At 38.5% G+C, this 13,120-nt stretch overlaps 1 protein-coding gene across 1 annotated transcript; it reads right to left on the bottom strand.

Moving 5' to 3' along the window:
* Nucleotides 1-238: 238 nt before the first annotated feature.
* On the bottom strand, nucleotides 239-13,120 carry DBR1 (debranching RNA lariats 1). The gene is made up of 8 exons (XM_059065192.2): nucleotides 12,765-13,120; nucleotides 12,025-12,149; nucleotides 10,117-10,197; nucleotides 7,649-7,734; nucleotides 5,906-6,130; nucleotides 3,264-3,344; nucleotides 2,819-2,964; nucleotides 239-2,105 (listed from the first exon to the last, which is right to left on the bottom strand). The coding sequence occupies exons 1-8, from the start codon at nucleotides 12,959-12,961 to the stop codon at nucleotides 1,415-1,417; spliced, it is 1,632 nt and encodes a 543-aa protein (XP_058921175.1). The 5' UTR covers nucleotides 12,962-13,120; the 3' UTR covers nucleotides 239-1,414.

The raw sequence follows: 13,120 nt of genomic DNA, 5'->3' as shown, positions 1-13,120 counted from the left end.
AGTTTTAATATTCTGGTGTTTTCCAACTAAACATTCAGGTCATCTGTATAAAGATGCTTCTGCCTTTACAGTTCTGATTCCCCTCATTGTTTTCACCAATATTAAAATATAAAGGAGGTAGTGGGTATCTTGTTCCTTGATTTTGCTCTTACTTTCCTTTGATGGGAATGCTTATAGTATTTCCCTTTTAAACAAGATGCTAGATTTTACTTCTTTAAAAAAATCAGAAATGGGTGTTGCATTGTTTGTCCTTAGATCTATTACTGGGTGAATTATATGAACAGACTTCCTAATATTGAACTATCTTTGTATCAGTCATGCTGTATCTTAAAATGTGCTATAGATTCTGTTTGCTAATATTTTATTTAGGACTTCAATTAGGACTCAATATTCATATGTGAGATTAGTTTGTGGTTTCTTTGTGCAGTCTTTGTCAGATTTAGGTATCAATGTTGTATTAGCGTCATGAAAAGAAACTGAACTTTCCTTCATTTTCTATATTTTGGAACACTTTGCATAATATTAGTGGTTACATTTTAAAGGTTTGGTAGTTTCTCCTGAAACCATCTGAACCAGTAGTCCCTCGATAACACTATTCCTTCTACAGAAATTACTTTCACTTTCCATCTCTACTAGGATAATTCTTTTCCCTTATAAGTTATTACAAAATACTGAGTATAGTTCCCTGTGCTATACACTAGCTCCCTGTTGGTTATCTATTTTATTCCCTGCTAGTAATTAATACTAAGCTGAACTGTGCCCCAAATGACCTGTATAGTCACATTAAAATTAAAGCTAAAGTTAAACTATAATATGTAAAAGTCAGCAGGGTTATATTAATCTCATCAACTAAGTATAATATTTTGTTTGCCAATGTTTAATACTTATTTCCTGAAATCTTATCTACCCTCTTCAGCTTCAATTATATTTGATAGACATTAAGAGCGGACCAGAGAAAATATTTATAATAAACGAAAAGAGAGCATATATAAGTATATATACAATAATGACTTAACTGTAAAACAAAATATAAATATGCCATACTTTATACACCAAAATATTTACAGTGATAGTAACTCTATGAAGGCTAAAACCCCTGTCTTACTCATCTTTGTAGTGCCATCTTATAGAAGAGTGCCTGGTACAAAGTAGGTGTTCAATAAGTGCTTGCTGAAAAAAACGAAAGTGAATAATATATGTTCTCAGAAAAAGGGGTACTCAATCAAGTAAATATATGAAATTTTAATATTTTTTTATCTGAAACATACAAAGGTCTGAAGATAAAGTCCATACCTAACTAAAATTTATGTAACTTCATTATTACAAAGTTAAGTCTTGAGTCAAAGATCCAACTCTAAAAATATAGTCTCAAAAATCACATATCTACATATAACACTAAAACAAGTAAATTGTCTTAGGCTGTATCATTATCCACTGAAGCATAGATGGCTTGATTCCTCCTCTTGATTTTCTTTCTTTGTTCAGGTTCATGTTCATCACTCAGCCTCTTCAGTGGCACCTTGGTTAAGTCCTTTCCATCCCCCAACTCCAGAGGGTCACCGCGATTCCCCTCCTTGCCAACTGGGGAACCGGATGTATCATCAGAAGATACAGTCATGGAACTTGGCAAGATCCTGATGTCAGAGAAGCTTGCAGAAAAGTCAGAAGCTTGATCAGAAGATGGTTCTGCAGATGGTGTATTCACGTCACTGTGTGCACTTACAATACTATCATCATATTCCTCTTCTTCATCTAACATTATCTCTTCTGGATTGATAGAGGACAGGGCAGATGTGTCTGTGTTATATTCACTAGGGTCTTCTCCAGAGTCGTTACTCTCCACGTCATCCTGCTCTTCAGAGTCACCACACACGTGCTGTTCTTCCTTGGCCTTCTGAAGCCTGATGTTAAGGTCAGTGATGCCAAGCTGGGCACAAAATTCAGTAGTCTGAGGATTAATCCTATGAACCAACTGCATTTGTGTCTGTGGCTTGCTAGGGTCATAACAAGCGGCCGTTACACTAAAGTTACATGGAACTTTGAGGTCATGATTCAATTTTTCCAATACTTCGTTCATAGCTTCTTTTGTTGCACTGTAATCCCACCTAGAAAAGTCCAAAACAATAGCTTTTTATATTTTATCAGCCTCGGACAATAAATGATGAGATCTAACTATGGACGGCAGGTGCATTAAAAAATAAACCACATTTCAGAATTCCATTTCATAAAATTATAATTAACTTAGCAAAGGACCATTTTAAGATTAAAAACAATTCTTAGAAAAAGCTGTCCTGGGCTTCCCTGGTGGCGCAGTGGTTGAGAATCCGCCTGCTGATGCAGGGGACACGGGTTCGTGCCCCGATCTGGGAAGATCCCACATGCCACAGAGCAGCTGGGCCCGTGAGCCATGGCCGCTGAGCCTGCGCGTCCGGAGCCTGCGCTCCGCAATGGGAGAGGCCACAACAGTGAGAGGCCCGCATATCACAAAAAAAAAAAAAAAAGAAAAAGCTGTCCTTAACTCACTCCCTAAAACAAGTACAAATTTTTTTAATGTGTGAACCAAATCTCCACAGTCTTAAAGTTTCATGCACTTATGCACTTATCGTTTGATGCACTTAATACACTTACTTGGGTTGGTGCTCAGCAGTCTATTTTCTTGGATCTCTTGGAGGGAAAACTTGCAATTTTCATACCAGACAATAAACTGTGAATTGTAGCAATAACTCCCTTGATTTAAAAAAATAATAATAACAAGGTGGAGGGGACAAAAACTGTGCATACAATGGAGAGGGGAAATCCTAAATAAGGTCAGACTCACCTTGTATGCAGGCCATTATTTTCAGGCATATTCCATAGGCGCTCACTCACATTAACAAGATCATTAGTAGCCCTGAGAATTGCGAGCCATTCAGTATCATACTCCAAGTAATCAGGCGCACCGGGGTCATGTTCTATTTCTATAACCTGCAAGAAGAAATTGGAAATTTTAAGAAATACTATCTATTTTTAATATTCTAAGAATGTCAATATAACAATAAAGTTTGAAAAGAATTTAATTTAGTAGCTTCAAAACATTAATGTAACTTAAACATTCCCAAAGAAATCTCAGAACACATAAATTACAAACAGCACCAATAATTTCCCAAAGAAATCTCAGAACACATGAATTACAAACAGCACCAATAATTCTGAAAGGAGACAATTTTTTTTAAATCACTGGAAGAGTAAAACTATATTGCAAAGTTATTTCATTTTCTTTTTACCTGAAGAAAGTCTCTGTGTGGTAAGCATTTGTCCAGGGCTAGAAATTTGGTTGCTTTGGCTGACTGTCCTTTATCCTTGGCCTAGACAATATGAACCATGATTTAAGAAAGAATGTTAAAACATCACAGGCAATTCAGACATTGAAAAGGATGGAAATAATCTTTATTACCCAATCCCCTAAGTTGTGTGTCAAAGGAACAACGGTTACTTTTCCAAAACAAGTTAGCTCTATACCCCCTTGTGCAATGACAAGCAAGGCACTTACACTCTCTGGGCTTCAATTTCCTTACAATAGTCAAAGCAGAAAGAAATGGTGGTAATGATAGTGTTAAATCAAAGCAAATTAACACACATAAACCAAAGCATATAACACAAAGGTTAAAGATCAGACAACAGAAGAGCTTAAAAGTAAATTGACCGAGCTAAAACTATACAACTCATAGAAGAATTCATAGGAGAAAATCTTTGTAACCCTGGGTTAGGCAAAGATTCTTAGATACAACACCAAAGTAGATATATATATACATACTCCATAGGATGAAATACTACTCACCAATAAAAGTGAAAGAAACACTGACACTCGCGACAACAGGAGTGAGTGTCAGAAGCAAGCAAAGGAAAGAAACCAGTTACCGAAGACTATGTATTTTGTGACTCCACTTATATAAAATGTTCAGAAAAGGCAAATCCATAGAGACAAGGCAGATTAGTGGTTGCCTGGGGCTGAAGGTTGACAGAACAAAGACTGACAACAAAGAGGCACAAGGGATCTTTTGGGGTGATGGCAATGTTCTAGAACTGGATTATATGATGTTTGCGCAACTCTGGAAATTTACTAAAAATCACTGAATTCTACACTTAAAACAGGTGAATTTTTTGATATGGAAATTATACTCCAATAAAGTTCTTTTTTAAAAAGTGAACCAGCAGAAACACGGGAGGATCACAAACGTGAAGGTCACACTGGAAGAAGTAAAAAGTGACTCACTAAAAACAGCAAGGCACAGGGAGGAAGAAAGACAAGGAAGCAAGCGACGGGACACCCTGCTGAGGACCAGGTTTCAATTCAGTGGTGGGGAGGGACTGAGAGGTGGGATGCGCAGAGGTCACGGGCAGATCCTGGCAGCAGGGCAGTTCTGAGGAAAGATGACCTTTGGTGTTAGTGAAAGGGCTCAGACAGAACACCGGTGAAGTCAGAGGCAGCCGAGGAGCAACAAAAAGGGATCAAACATATTAATTCAGAGACACAAGTCCCTGAGGTCGACAACAGAAGACAGAATCAGGGAGAAGTAGCCAACTGGGTGCTCCAGCAGCAATCCAAGAGCGTCATGAGCCCCAGGAGACAGAGGAGAGTAACACAGACGTGGGAAAGGTGACTGACAGAAACAGAAGACTTGGACGGGAGAAGAGGATAATCACGTTGGCAACAGCCCAAAGGAAAATGCAAGAGTAACCTTGCCTTCTTCTCCCAGTGAAGGTGGGGAGTGAGAATAAGCCCACAACAGAGAGGGCCCACAGGAAATGTTTTCAGACAGAATCCTCCAAACCGTGTGCAAAGAGCATCACTGAAGTGTACCTCTACCGCAGAAAAGGGTTTGGTCAGGTTAAGTTCAGGAAGCGCTGCACAGCCCATCCTCCGTCTCAGAGAAAAGTAATGCCCATTAGCACACCGGACTCTCAGAAATTCTACAGAAGCCTCTGGGAAGAAATCCCGAACTTTGTTAACCCAGCACTTTATAAACGTATTTCCCATGGGATACTTTATGGGAAAGTCAGAATTCAACCAGAATCAGAGGTGAAAGGAAGAACTGCATAGTTCCACTAGAGCCTAACTCTAAGTAGGTATTTATTTTCTACTTTGCATCAAGCACCATCCCCATGCAATTACCAAAGGAAAACTCTGGGAGTCATTCTGGATTCACTCGTCCCTCTGTCACTAAATCCTGATGATTCTGCTTCCAAAATCTCTCTGGAACCTGCTTCATTCTGTGTTCCCCCTTTGCCTTACTTAGGTTTGAACCTCAGCTTTTGCTTACATAGCCTCCTCTGCCTCCCATTTTACATTACTCCAATCCACACACAAAACTGCTGCCAAATTAATCCTTCTGAAATGAAACTTTGACTTCATCACCCCCAACTTTCCCCATTACCTCCTGGTTAAAACCCAAACTCCAGAGCATGTCCCAGAAGGCAGCTATGATCTCGCTCCAGCTTCATCTCTCCCTGTGCCTCAGCCCCAGGGACCAGCTGCACTTCCCCAAAGGCACCACGCTCTCAGACCTCCAGCCTGTGCACACATCGGTCCCTGGGCCTAGATTACCCTGATAATCTGCTTCTTCCTGGCACCATCAATTCCTTTAGAAAACCTTCTCTATCCCTTCATCTCTCTGTCCACATCCCCATCTCACCATGGCCTGGCTTAGGTGTTCCCACAGTATCCTAGCATTTTTTGTCACAAACTTATTACACTATTTTATAATTGCTCGCTTGTCCCTTCTCCCCACTGGATACTGAGTTATTCACAAAAGGAAAGTTATCTTTGACTTCTTTCTCTAACTTTCCAACTATTGCCCATAGGACCTAGCCCGTAGATGTTCAATAACTGTTTGTTAAATCAAAGAATAAGCATTTTGTTTTCTACCTGATGCTGCATCAAGGCTGCAAACTTCACATGAAGGTGTGCAGAAAACCAGTAAGTAGGTTTTAAGTGCTCTAAAAGTTCTGAGGCAGCGGGACTTCCTAATGTGTTATTTTCCACTTCTTGTCGGAAAAAAGATTTAGTCTTAAGAAGTTGCTTCTTATTTCCATAATGATATATACTTCTCGGCCAATCATGAGATAAGAATATGTCCATAGGCTGCTTCAGCTTTAACAGAAAAAGAAAAGAAAGAAAGCTCTTAAAAACAGATTAACCAAAAGCAATCCCCTCCCTTCTCCCCACCACCACACAACCATTTACCCACAGAGATCTGTAGATTTCTATGTAATTCATTCTAAGAACACTTTATTTAAGGAAGTCACAGAAATACTGAGCTACTCACTCATTGAGGCAAAGAGTAACACCTTTCTCTCTGCCTGACAAATCACCTTTATTTTCTGTGGCAAGGCAGTTCAATAGAGACACGCTTTGATTAGATTGCCAATCAGCTAAGGTCTTTAGCACTGGGTTTCTAAAATCTACAACATGGACTGTTCTTTTCCCTTTTAGTAAAGAAACTACTGTTTTAAGATCAATGTCCAGATTTCATGAGACTTGTAATGTAAACAATACAGTCAACCTAACCTACAGTAAACCTTTTTTTTTTTTTTCTGATGGACTCACATAGTAAACACCAAAAAAACCTCTCTGTTCACTACAAAACTTATATTAGAGGTATTTAAGGTAGCTGGTGTCTTCTTGGGGAGAACACAAAATATACTCCATACTGTCAAGTAAACCAAAGCAAATACTTGGGTAACTAAATTAAAATAATTTAAGTAAGTGTTCAAGAAAATACAAGAGGTAAGATAGATATGATTAACCACTGAAAAGCTGGTATGGGCAATAAGTGCTACAAAAATCCAGAGAAGGGTGAGGACTTTAAACTAGAACACTGGTTAGGAAGTGAAATCTGAGCTGGGTCTCCAAGGACCAGTAGGATTTAGATGAGTAAAGGCAAAAAGCATTCCAGGTAAGAAACTGTTATGAATGGGGCATACCTGTAAACATCTTTATGTTCCAGTCGAGGCTGTATTTATGATGGGAAGGGCCTGAGTTCAGTCTGGCAGGCTCTACCAGCCTGCAGGCTCTGGCCGGCTCTTAACTGTGTGGGAAGTCCTGGGCAGGTTACTTTATCTATCTGAGCCTTTGGCCTCTCTCCCTTAGTGTGACAAAGTTGGACATGCTGCATGACAGAATTTGAGTGACAGTTATATGAACTATCACAGATGAAATATGCTTAGCCCACTGTCAGACATTTAATGGGTTCACAAACAAAAACCTAGTTTCACTTACTCTCCAGTTAAGCCAGTGTTTCGGTTATCACCTTCACAATTTTCCCATATCATCTTCACTATTATTTTCTATTTAATATCATTATTTAAAATAAAATATTTAACACTTTCTTTAAAGTATCACTTTATTCCAATATATATTCTTTAGACTTACCCTAAGGAATAGTAGCTGAAGTCATGGATCAAATATTTTATTATTAATCACTAAAATAAATGTATAGCCATTAAAATTTTAAAAATGTTCATCTGTGAACCTCCTAAAAACAACTCAAGATCCAAACTGTGGAAATACCGAATTGAGCTCTTCTTGGAAGTAGTGAATCAAAATACATTCTGGTAGAGAATTACTTTACCATTTTTTCAAGTCTGCCGTAATGTACTTTTTACATACCTGTTTTAATTTGTAGACTTCTATATTTCTCACATGATAGATACTCCTTATTGTAGTTGCATTATACGGGGGGCACTCAAAATGACCTTAAATTGAAGAAGAGAAATAAGCTATATTCAACTCCCTTAAATACTGCAAGTATAAATACCTACATACACTTCTCCAAAACTGATGTTTGTCATCAATGCTTTTGGTTCTTGAAAATTTTATTAAAAAAACACTGCCCTCAAAATGCTGGTATTTTCTAATAACTGATCACCAACTATAAATCTAAATAAGTGGGGGGCTTATGATTTTTTAAATTAAATTATATTTAACTTTGGAATACACTGTTTAGTCACATAGTTTAAGATTTAAAAGATACCATCAGAAAGGTATAGGGTAAGGGGAGCGGGGGTGAGGGAAGGATGGATTGGGAGTTTGGGATTAGCAGATGCAAATTATTACATACAGAATGGATAAACAACAAGGTCCTACTGTATGGCACAGAGAATTATATTCAATAACCTGTGATAAACCATAATAGAGAAGAATATGAAAAAGAATGTGTATATATGTGTAACTGAATCTCTTTGCTGTACAGCAGAAATTAACACAATACTGTAAATCAACTATTCTTCAATAAAATAAATTTTTTTAAAAAAAGAAAGGCATAGGGTAAAAAGTATTCCTCCTGGAGGGTAGACCCTAGTGGTTACCTAGGGCTGGCATGGGAGCAGGGTCTAAGTTTGGCACAAAACTTTTAGGCATGATAGAGATGTTCTAAATCCAGATGGTGCTAAAGGCTGCATAACTCTACAATTTACTAAAATCACTGAATTGTGTACTCACAATGGTACATAAATTTTACGTCAATCAAGCTGCTAAAACAAGCGGACAGGGTTCTCCTATTTCTTCCCCCATCTATCAGTAACCCTACCTACAGGGAACCAGTGTTAATCAGGTTTCAGTATTTTATTCCAGGGATGTCATCTATGCATATAATATACATATTTCTTTATCCTCCCCCTTTTTTTATATATACAAGTGGCAGTATAATTTATACACGTTCTGTGCCTTGTTTTTTTCACTTAACTTATTTTGGAGTTCTTTTCATATTAGTCACACATAGAGCTGCTTCTTTTTTCTTTCTTTTTGCCTTCATAGCATTGCACTGTATAGTTATACCATGACACATTAAACTAGTTCCTATCTTTTGCTATTACAAACAAGGCTGAAATACATTTGTTTATATCATTTTGCACTTGTGGAATATATCTGTAGATAAATTCCTGGAAGTAGAACTCCTGAGTCAGAATACTTCTATAATTTCCACAGATGTTACTAATTTTCCTCCAAAGAGTGGTTCCAATTTGTGCCCACACCTGCCATGTAGAAGATGGCCTATTTTTGTAGACCCATCCCAATAGTTCAGAATCATGGGGAACAGGGCAGCAAGAAACAGACTTGTGATTTAACAGTTACACTGAGGATGTAAGTTTAGCTGTCAACTTAATTCATGAAATTTTAAAATCAATGTGGATCCAAGCTATTCCTTTAACTTTAAAATCAAGATGAAATTCATTCAGGGTTTCCCTGGTGGCGCAGTGGTTGAGAGTCCGCCTGCCGATGCAGGGGACACGGGTTCGTGCCCCGGTCCGGGAAGATCCCACATGCCGCGGAGCGGCTGGGCCCGTGAGCCATGGCCGCTGAGCCTGCGCGTCCGGAGCCTGTGCTCCGCAACGGGAGAGGCCATAGCAGTGAGAGGCAAAAAAAAAAAAAAAAAAAAAAAAAAGATATAATTCATTCAGATACAGTGTGGTATATTTATACAATGGAATACTATTCACAAATTTAAATGACAGTTACATGTATCAACATGGATTTCAAAAACATATTAAACAAAGAAGCAAGTTGCAGAAAGATACATGTAAAATGATACACTTATATGAAGTTTAAAACATGCTATATAATACACTGTTTAAAGCTGTTACTGATATGGTAATGATATAAAATAATCAAATGAATGATAAACACCAAATTCAGAATAGTGACTGCCTGGTGAGTTAAAGGAGGAATAAAAGGAGAGAGATGGGATTGAGGACAGATAAACAATGAATTTCAATTGTATCTGTACTCTTTTATTTCTTAAAAATCAAAACTAAAAGTGGCAAAATACCAAATAAAACTAGACGGTGTATACACAGATAATATGTTCTAGTGTTCTCTATTTTTTCGTATTTTAAAATATTTTATAATATAAACTTAAGAATAAATTAATCAGTTCATAGGAGAAATCCAATGAAAAAGTCAAACTGTATATTATGCTTAAGTTACTACCGGGCATGGAAGTTCTAAGTTTAAAAACAATTCTCAGAATAACAATACTCACTTTGCTGTATACCTGAAATTAACACCACAATGTAAATCAACTGTACTCCAACTAAAAAAAGAATGTAATGTAAAAAAAATAAAAAGGATAACAATACCTTTTCGATAGTCATGAGATTTAAAGATACCAGAGATTCCACCAATCCTTACACCTCGGTATTTTACTACACCTGCCAAGCCTGAAAAATTACATAGTTAAATAAAATTACTGTAGGCAAAAGCAATCTTTACTAACTGAACAAACAGTTTAGAGGCCTAGAATATCATGCAGTCTTAAAATTATTTGAAAATTAAGTGTCATGATGAGGTTATGCTTTTACATAAAAAATACGCCAACAATATATAATGTAGAGTAGGGAGACAGTCTACAGAGGCAAGAGACAGAAAAGAAGCAGAAAAGAAGGAACAAGTGAGATAGGGAGTGTTAAGAGGGAAACAGACATACATAATTTGGTACCTAAAGGAATATAGGGATGGGGTGGGGGAAATAGGGGAAAATGTCCTATAATGGATTTATATGTTATATATAAGGTATATATAACATATACCTTTGACTTATAGAATACAGAAACCTGCAGTTTCTATACTTCATTTGATTGATCATCTTCAGACAGTTTCACCTTTTCACAATACTACAGTTGTCAAAAGATGATCCATCAGTAATGACATAGAGAAATTAAATTTCTGAAGTTATAATGTCATCACTAGAAACACCTGTAAACATTTAAATAAAGAGATGAAAGGACTGTATAGTTTAAAAGGACTAAAACTGAACCTGACCTAATCAGGTCTATAAATCTAAATGCAGATTATAAGCAGTGCAGAGGATAAAAGGACCACGTTAAACAACCCAAGGAAATCCAATCAGCTAAACCCAGAATGTGGGAAATTCTGCCAGATAAATTTCCCATTTTCTTCAACAAATAAACAGCACGGGTGTTTGGGGGAGAAGAGAGTGCGAAAAGGGACAGTTATAGTCTAAGAGACTTCAGAATCATGACAATCAAATGAAAGTGTGGACCTTGTTTGGATCCTATTTGAACAAGTCAACTGTAAAACAGACATCTTTGTGATAATCCATAAAATCTGAACATGAACTAGGCAACAGATAATGATAGGTAATAAGTATAATCATGGTACTGTAGTTGTGATATTTTTTTAAATCCTCATCACTTAAAAATACATGCTGAAGTATTTACAGCTGAAATAATCCGATGGCTGAGGTTTGCTTTAAAATACTCCAGTTGGGACTTCCCTGGTGGTCCAGTGGTTAAGAATCCACCTTCCAATGCAGGGGACACGGGATTGAGCCCTGGTCAGGGAACTAAGATCCCACATGTCCCTAATCCCCTAGAGCCCACATGCCGCAACTACTGAGCCAGTGCACTCTGGAGCTCCAGAGCGCCCAGGCGCCACAACTAGAGAGAAGCCTGCCCACCGCAAGGAGGATCCCGTGCCGCAAAGAAGATCCCACATGCGACAACTAAAGACCTGACGCAGCCAAATAAATAAATAAATAAAATATTAAAAAATAAATAGATAAAAATAAGATAAAATACTCTGGTCACCTCCTCCCACAAAAGAGTTTAGGTGGGGAGTGGGTTGAAAGAAGGATGGCAGAACAATAATTGTTGTTAAAGCTGTTTAATAGGTACAGAGATTCATTATACTATTCTCTACTTTTGTGTATGTTTAAATATTTCCATTATAAAAAATTCGCTTTTTTTTTAATTTAATAAGAAGAGTAAGAAAAAAATTAAGAGATTGCAAATCGTACAGAAGCTCTTTGCAGTTATATTAAGTATTGCTTAAAGCACTAGATGATGCATGGACATATTTTCATGATTACCTACTTAAATGAACTATTTTAATTAAATTTTCATGATTATTTAAATCAAGAGACAGTCCCAAAACACCATACATTTCAAGATTCCGATCAACTGATATACAAATCCTGACAGGCTTTTCCATGCCATCAGACCAAGAAATTACCCAAGAACACATACCTAAATAATAAATGTTTGGTGCTACCCAGCCACCGTAGGGTAACTCTTGCAAATGATTTGAGGCTTCATGGTTACCCCCGATGAAAATTGTGAGAACTGGGGCCTTTTTCTCTCCAGAGTAATACCTAGAACATAAGGACAAAGTTGTCAATTAGCAGAGCAGAAATGAGACATAGAGAAAAGCAATTGGTCACGCCTGTACTATTAGGCATAGCATAAAAGCAAAATAAAGTCCGAAGTAAAAAAAACCTGAGCTCATCATAAAAAGTTAAGCTCTTTCTAAACGAATTGTCCATCCTTGTCCTTAAGAATGATTCAGAGCCGCCACCTTGGGTTCAAGCCAACGTATACTCAGTGAGGTCAAAAACTTTTGTCAGTTCACTGCTACAACCTTAGTTTCTAGAATGAGGACTAGCACATAGCAAGCGTCCAATAAAAACTCCTAGATCAATAAATGAACTAGTCCCAGAGTCCTATTAAGCATGAAGTAGATTAACCTGTCAGTTTCTTCCTCCAGATTTTCCCCTCAGGCTGCGATCCCTTCCGAAACAAAACAGATGAATGCAAAGAAGAAAAGTGACATTTACTAAGCGCCAGTTCCTAGACACACAGCGTGAACAAAGACGGGAACTAAGAAAGACAGTTGGTCAGTGGCAGACAGGATTCGAACACACCCCGGGTTCTCTGACCCCACCGCTGGCTAGTCACACTGGGGTCCGGGCCCAGGCCACGCCCCTCACCTGTAGAAGGTCTGCATGTGGCGGTACTTGGGCGGCACGGCCATGCAGCGCAGGTCGGCCTCGTTGCGCACAGCCTGGAAGTCGCCGCAGCACAGCAGAAGGTCTATCGGCCCCGGGCCGCGCCGCTCCGCCAGCGCCAGCGTCTCATAGATCTTGTCCAGCTCGCCGTGGCAGCATCCGGCCACAGCCACCCGCATGCTGCCGGCCCGAGGCAGGGAGCGCTGCCCGCAAGCCCCTAAACCAGAGCCAGCCCAGGCCGGACAACGAAGACCCGACTGATCGCTCAGACCCCGCCAACCTTAACTGAGACGCCGCCTCCGGCAATCTAGACTTCATCAATATTCACTTCCGGTTTC

The sequence above is a fragment of the Kogia breviceps genome, chromosome 5, assembly GCF_026419965.1.
Source record: "Kogia breviceps isolate mKogBre1 chromosome 5, mKogBre1 haplotype 1, whole genome shotgun sequence".
Lineage (NCBI taxonomy): Eukaryota > Metazoa > Chordata > Mammalia > Artiodactyla > Physeteridae > Kogia > Kogia breviceps.
The sequence above is the reverse complement of the archived record's forward strand: the minus strand, read 5'-3'. Positions and strand labels throughout refer to the sequence as shown.

Excerpts from the sequence above, each read along its gene's own strand:
- DBR1 (XM_059065192.2), bottom strand. The coding sequence starts at position 12,961 with ATGCGGGTGGCTGTGGCCGGATGCTGCCACGGCGAGCTGGACAAGATC. Across the intron at positions 10,198-12,024 it reads ACCAAACATTTATTATTTAG|GCTTGGCAGGTGTAGTAAAA; the intron begins GTATGTGTTCTT and ends GTAATTTTTCAG. Across the intron at positions 7,735-10,116 it reads ATCTCATGACTATCGAAAAG|GTCATTTTGAGTGCCCCCCG; the intron begins GTATTGTTATCC and ends CTTCAATTTAAG.